Source organism: Ipomoea nil, unplaced genomic scaffold (assembly GCF_001879475.1).
Source record: "Ipomoea nil cultivar Tokyo-kokei standard unplaced genomic scaffold, Asagao_1.1 scaffold2144, whole genome shotgun sequence".
In the NCBI taxonomy this organism is placed as follows: domain Eukaryota; kingdom Viridiplantae; phylum Streptophyta; class Magnoliopsida; order Solanales; family Convolvulaceae; genus Ipomoea; species Ipomoea nil.
Genome location: NW_017618572.1, coordinates 1617877 through 1625078, shown reverse-complemented (window position 1 = coordinate 1625078; position 7202 = coordinate 1617877). Strand labels below are relative to the sequence as shown.

Below are 7202 nucleotides of genomic sequence, written 5' to 3'. Positions count from 1 at the left end.
TAAAACTTTCCGCGTCACCAATCAGGTAAAGGTGCCTCGAAAATAATATTATTAAAAGAATAATAGGGGAATCTGAGGCACCAACTAGAAACAGGCCGGTGCCGCAGATATTAAATTATTAAAATAATAACATGGGTATCCGCGGCACATTTTGTAGAAGGTGCCGCGGATATTTTATTATTAAAATAATAAAAATGGAATCCGTGGCACCCTTTAAAGACGGTGGCGTGGATTTGATTTTTTTTTTTTTCTTTCTTATCGACCCAAATATGAAAATCACCTACAACGACCACAGCTCCTCCGGCCGTCTGAAAATCGACCCCATCGCGGCTCCAAACACAGCTTCGAACACAGCTCCGTCCGTCCTCCGTCCATCGCGGCTCCTCCTTCTGCTCACTCCACGCCCTCCGTCCACAGCAGCGACCAGCCTCAAATCCCCCAAATCTGAAAATCCCCAACAACGACTTACAGAACCTTTCGTTTAGAATGATAATAGTGATGACATATCATACCATAACATATAGTTGGCGTATGGTTTTACAATTCTAATGAGTAAAATAAATGTTATACATATATAAATTTTTACTTGTATTCCGGTTTTCTGTTCTCTTTTCACATTAACACACATTTCTTTATTATCTTATTAATCATGATCTACAGAATTTAACACTACTCAACAGGGCGTTTGGTTGGAGGGAATTTAAATTCCCTTCCCACTTAATTCCACATAATTCCACATAATTCCAAAAACCATAAAATTCCTTAGTTTGGTTGGAAGAAATTGCAATTTCATAGAATTGCAATTCCCCAATTTTCATGGAATTAAAATCCCATGTCTTCCCTAGGATTTTAATTCCTGAGATTTTAGGAAGAAAAAAAAGTTAGTGATGAAACAAAATTACCCCTCACTTTTTTAATCTAAAATTAATACCATAATAAGTCAATAACAATGGACATTTTGGACTTTATACTACTTATTCCCTTTCAATTCCCATGTATACCAAAACATTGGAATTGAAATTCCTAGTAATTTTCCTAGTAATTCTATTCTTGTAAACCAAACACTGAAATTTAAATTCTCACTTTATTCTCAGTAATTCATCTCCTATGAAATTGCAATTCATTTCCCACGTAATTCCCCCTCCAACCAAACGCCCTATCAAAGTCTCAAATAACTAAAATTTCCAAGTCAGTGAAAAGACTTGATGCAACTATGGTAATTTACTTTCTGTTAACCATATAGTTTTTTCTTTTTTCATGATATGACATTTTTAATTTCTATTCCTTTTATTAATTAATTGCAAGTTTTTGTTCATGAGGAAAAGGGAAAATTCTGTATGGAGTTTCAAACCTAGCTATTTCATTGTTCTATTAAAGTCTTTTTAACCCTTCGCAAAAAGTGGGTTCATAAATAGAAGTCTTTTAACTCTTGCTAGCCTTCCCATTCCTTGAAGCAAAAACCGTATCTATAAATAGCGATGCCAATTTTCATAAAATCTTACACTTACTGCCTCTCAACTTTTCTTTTTTTTACTTCAAATATAAGCAAATGACCATGGGTAGCCAAGTTCTAATCCTTCTCCTCTTTTTATTTTCCTTTGTTTCCTTATCTGCATATGCTTTGTGCCAAAATGATCAACGTCTTGCCCTACTCCATTTCAAACAATCCTTTATTATATATACCACTCCACTAGATTATTGTTTCATGATTTCTTTGAATTCCTATCCAAAAACCATTTCTTGGAATAGTAGCATCGATTGCTGCTTGTGGGATGGAGTTACGTGTGATGAGTCCACAGGCCAAGTGATTGAGCTTGATCTCAGTTGCAGTCGACTTCAAGGAAAAATTGATTCCAATAGCACTCTCTTTCACCTCTCTTCTCTACGAAAGTTAAACCTTGCATGGAATCAATTCGATGGGTCATTCATTTCACATAAATTTGGACACTTTTCTTATCTGACACATCTCAACCTTTCAAGCTCAGGATTGTCAGGTCAAATTCCTTCAGAAATCTTATATCTTCCCAACTTAATTTCTCTTGATCTAGGTGACTCTTTGAACTATTATTCTCGTTTAGAAATTGGAAATCATGATTTCATGTTTCTCCTTCTAAACACAACACAGTTAAGGGAATTAGTTCTTGATGGAATACCCATCCATTCATCTATACCACCTAATGTCTCTTCATCGATAACAACATTGAGTCTTTCTTACACAGAATTACAAGGAAGTTTGCCCCCAAACATCTTTCACCTCCCAAATTTGCAAAAACTTTTTTTACATGGCAACGAAAATCTCTCATTTCACTTTCCAAGCACCAGATGGAATAGTAGTTTGTCTCTCTCATATTTGGATCTCAGCTATACTAGATGTCCTCCAAAGATTATTGAATCTCTTAGGAATCTTAGCAGACTTAAGTTTTTGGGATTAGCAAACTGTGGATTAAGTGGTAAAGTTTCAGAGACTATTTTAGATCTTGAGCAACTCACAGAATTAGACCTTTCTGATAACAATTTGGAAGGTGGCATTGCTGATTTGTTTATAAAGCTCTGGAGGTTGAAAAACTTATTTCTTTCTGATAACAACATCACTGCCCAATTTCCGTCCTCCGTCACAAACATTACTCATCTAGAGGTCTTAGAACTCTCAAGCAATTCACTCTATGGAACAGTACCCTCTTGGCTTTTTAATCATTCTACTCTGTACTTACTTGACCTCAGTTATAATCAACTCCAAGGACCCATTCCAACATCACTTTCAGAAAATAAGAATATGTTCTACCTTGATCTTTCATCCAACAATTTCAGCGGTACTGTAGAGCTCAACATCTTCTCAAACCACAAAAGAATTACACTTTTAGATCTATCTGATAACCGCCTGTCAGTAGTCTCCAATGGAAAAACCAACTCTACAACTAGTTGGTCGGAAAGCCTCATTGTCTTGAGGTTAGTCTCGTGCAATTTGACGAATTTGAATTTTTTAAGAGATTCAAAGTTCCTTGGGCGACTAGATCTTTCCAACAATAAAATACAAGGAAGAATTCCAGAATGGGCTTGGTCAAACTGGCAGGACACATTGAAGTATCTTAATCTATCCCACAACCACCTCACTAGTGTGGAAGGATTTCAACTTCATTCCATTGCTATTATTGATCTCCAATTCAACTTGCTAGAAGGGCCACTTCCTATTCCATCATCTCCCTTCTTAACATATTATTTTGCATCACAAAACAAATTCAGTGGTGAGATGCCTTTGGCTGTATGCAATTCGAGCAATGTTCAAATTCTAGACTTGGCCAACAACAGTTTAAGTGGTGCAATCCCGCAATGTCTTGAAAATTCTAGCAAGGTTTTGGAGGTACTGGACCTGCATAACAATGAATTCAGTGGTTCCATTCCTTCAACTTTTTCCACAGCAAATCAGTTACATACCCTTAATTTGAGAGGAAATAAGTTGGAAGGAAGAATTCCACGATCCTTGGCCAGTTGTATTAATTTGGTAGTTCTTGATCTTGGAAAAAACAATTTGAGCAATATATTCCCCGAGTGGCTGTTAACACTCCCAAAATTACAGGTACTTAGTCTGAGATCTAACCACTTCTATGGCACCATAACCACTTCACCAACTAAACACCTGTCTTCTCAACTAAAGATCATTGATCTCTCTCACAACGAGTTTACTGGGAATTTTCCGATTTGGTTGTTCAAGAGCTTTACTGCTATGAAAAACTCCGATGAAGATAGAAAGCCACCAAGTTACTTTGGGGATCATGGAAACTACTACACAGACTCTTTAGTGTTGGTGTGGAAAGGAAGCCAGCTTAATTTTGAAAAAATTTTGACTGTGTACACCACCATTGATCTCTCAAGTAACAAATTTGAAGGGAAAATTCCTAGTGCCATAGGACAACTTCTTTCCCTCCGAGGTTTGAATTTATCGCACAACATGTTGTGTGGTAGTATCCCCCATTCTTTGGGAAAACTATCCTTGTTGGAATCATTAGACCTTTCCTCAAATCGGCTTGTTGGGGAAATTCCAAAGGAGTTGGCACCTCTTACATTTCTCAGTGTTTTCAAACTCTCTCATAATCATCTTACAGGATGCATACCCAAGGGGAATCAATTCAACACGTTTGATAAGGGTTCTTACGAAGGGAATGATGACCTACGTGGATATCCAATGACAAAAGACTGTGGGAATGGTGTCTCATCTCAACAACCTACTCTAGAAGTGCTCCATCAAGAAGACAATGTGAGCATTTTAGATGGTTGTACCTGGAAAGTTGTGTTGTTGGGCTATGGTTGTGGCGTTGTTTTTGGAATGGTAATGGGGAGTCTCATGCTTTTAACTCGAAAGCCTTATTGGATTACTAAATTTGTTGAAGAAGAAGGATGCAGAATTTTGAGGAAATTGAAGAACAGAAAGAGGTCAAAGACACAAAGGAATGGAAGAAGAAGAAGCTAGGTATGGGCGGTGTCATTAATAAATATTTTTGCTTAAGATCTTTCTTTTTTTTACAACTGATTTTGGGTTACTGTTTTCAGGGCTTTAACTCTACTTTGATGCAAAGGACAGATTGCACTTCAAATTCAACACTAGTAGATAAGATAGTTTAAATAAATTTCACTTTCTCATATGTTCATGTAATGATATATTAGATTATGCTTCACTTCAATTTGCAATAAATGTTCTCTCAATAGTAAAATGTTTTGAAAAATAGCTAATTGTTTAATGCACTTTGGTTTGCAATTAATAACATGTTCAATAAGTTGCTACTTATAACCATTATATTGTAGACTTGGGATTGAAAACTGAAGGACTGCATGTTCAATAGTTGATAATAATAATCACTGATTAAGGTTAATGATTACAACTTACAAGAGTAGTTCAGTTAATGCATGAAATACATTGTAAACCTATAATTTGTATAAATAAACTGAACGTATATAATTTGTCAACTGCAGAATACATAATATATTAATTACAACAAGTACATAATTTGTTAACTAAAGATACATAAATATATGTATATAATCTAGACAAAAACCACAATGTGCATGGTGAATCTTGATTCATGGTAAAACAATTGATGAGTGCATAGTATGTGGCTGGGGGAACCGTTCAATGGAAAGATTAATGCACAAAATAGCAGAAGAGCTGGTTTAGGGAAAGCGCAAATTATTAAACAAACTGAAATTAAGACAAGCTAATAATATTCCTCCCTCTACAGAATGCAACCACAAAGGGAAAAACAAAAATTATAAAAGAAAAATATTAAGAAAATGATCATCCTTCATTCCTTCTACTACAATACACAACAAAAACATGCAAGAAAAAAGAACAAAACCGAGCTTTGCATGAAATGGTACAAGCTAAGCAAGCAGCACTGTCGTCTCGCCATCTTCAATTACTTCATTTAATTGTATCTCGATCCGTAAGATTAGTACATAACAGAATTAAAAAGCTTCAGCTGCCATTTCTACATGCTTTATGTCATCCCACCATATATAGCAAAATTATAACCGTCAATTCAATTCCTAAGCAGCCATTCAATTCGTAGGAGACTCATCTGATGTGCAACGTAACCTTGTAGTTCATAGAAAGTAATCTGGTGTTCTTCGGGTTACGTCTGGCTCACCTCTCCTCGGAGCTGGTTCAAACTGCAATATAATATAATCACCATATATAGTTTCAGACTCAATATTTCATTACACAATCTCATATCCTTTAGATAAAGCTAAGGATGGGGAAGAGAGACCTGAATAAAAGTGTGTCCTTTGTTGCAGTCATCAACTTCCCGTATGGATGCCATATTTCCACATCGGTAACAATAATTAGGAGCACTGAATATGGTAACAACCTTCTGCTCCTGCAAAACCAAATTAAAGTAAATGGATCTCATTCTTCATTCTCCCTAATGAAAATTACATTTAGAAATGGGCATGGAGAAATTTTCCATTTTTCTGAAGGAAAACAGAGAATTCGGAAAAACATAATTTTTTAAATGGAAAATTTAGGGTCCAAAAAAATAATGGAAAAGTGAAGTAAACGCAGCTTTGCTTATAGACTAATTATTACATGAGCCCAGTTATATCCATCCATAACCAGCTGGTGTGCTCTAGCAATAAGCTTCAAGCTGTTAATGTAACGCATATAATACTATGTGAAAGTTCAATCTCTAAGACACTTTCATTTATGCATGAGTTTTGGATTTATCTTGGTATAGTATTAATTTTTACTATATAAATGGAGGAGAAATGTTGGAAATTTATATAGTAATGAAGATTAATATTTCAGATGGACTACCATGAAAGCTTAAAATAATATTTGGAGTTGATGAGATATGAATATTATTTTAGTTTGGTAGAAAGTTAATTGGAGAATGAGTTTGTTGGAAGGTTTTGTCTATTCCCAACATTGGGGGATCATTCCTCAACATTGGGGGGTTATTCCCGACATTGGGGGGTTATTCCCAATATAGGGGAATTGTTTATTTCATTTGAAAAATGATTGCACAGCACATGAACTTCCAATTTTCCCAAACTTGTATGCAAAAGTGTGCTAGAAAATTATAATGATTATATTATTATAATTTGCACAATTATTTGCATGCGGTTCACAACCTTACAAAGGTTCATAATTACATATATATTCATGTTGAACATGATTTATGTAATTAATATTCTCTTATGATAAATATATCATTTAAGATATATTTTATGGAAGATAAGTTTTTAAAACTGCAGAAAATTACCATGTAACTTCTCCAACAGTCATATTTTCATTTATAAATATTTTGGAGAAACATCTGAAGATAACGATGCAATAAACTTGCATTAATCTTGATATTTCACAGTTCTACAATTCTATAGGAAATTCTTAAACAAAGCAACTTAAGAATTTCATTCATCTTCTTGTATCCCATAAGATTAAATCTTGAACCTTGTTGCTTTTATAGAGGGAGATTTAAAGCTTATAGGAAAGTGATTACACGCCTGAAGATATCAAATGATTCAGTTTTTGTTCCATGTTGTTTTCTGTATTTTGTTGTATTTCAAATGTATTACAAATTACAAGCACCTTTTTCCAACAATCTATAAGCTTTAAAATTTATAAACCATTGATCATTGGTCTTGCCTTGAAAGTTTTGAAGGCAAGATGCCAGGCATGGAAGAATAAGTTCTCATCACGGTAATATTTT

General features: G+C 34.8%; 1 protein-coding gene and 1 long non-coding RNA gene across 2 annotated transcripts; one reads left to right on the top strand and one right to left on the bottom strand.

Annotated features, from left to right (window-relative positions):
• Positions 1 to 1560: 1560 nt before the first annotated feature.
• Positions 1561 to 4778, top strand: LOC109148747 (receptor like protein 30-like). The gene is made up of 2 exons (XM_019296472.1): positions 1561 to 4465; positions 4546 to 4778. Exon 1 carries the CDS (start codon positions 1706 to 1708, stop codon positions 4463 to 4465), a length of 2760 nt encoding a protein of 919 aa, XP_019152017.1. The 5' UTR covers positions 1561 to 1705; the 3' UTR covers positions 4546 to 4778.
• A 468-nt stretch (positions 4779 to 5246) lies between these two features.
• LOC109148753 lies at positions 5247 to 6143 on the bottom strand. Its single transcript, XR_002048865.1, has 3 exons — positions 6080 to 6143; positions 5760 to 5870; positions 5247 to 5661 (listed from the first exon to the last, which is right to left on the bottom strand). It is a non-coding gene; the product is annotated as an uncharacterized LOC109148753 (long non-coding RNA).
• Between the last annotated feature and the right edge of the window lie 1059 nt (positions 6144 to 7202).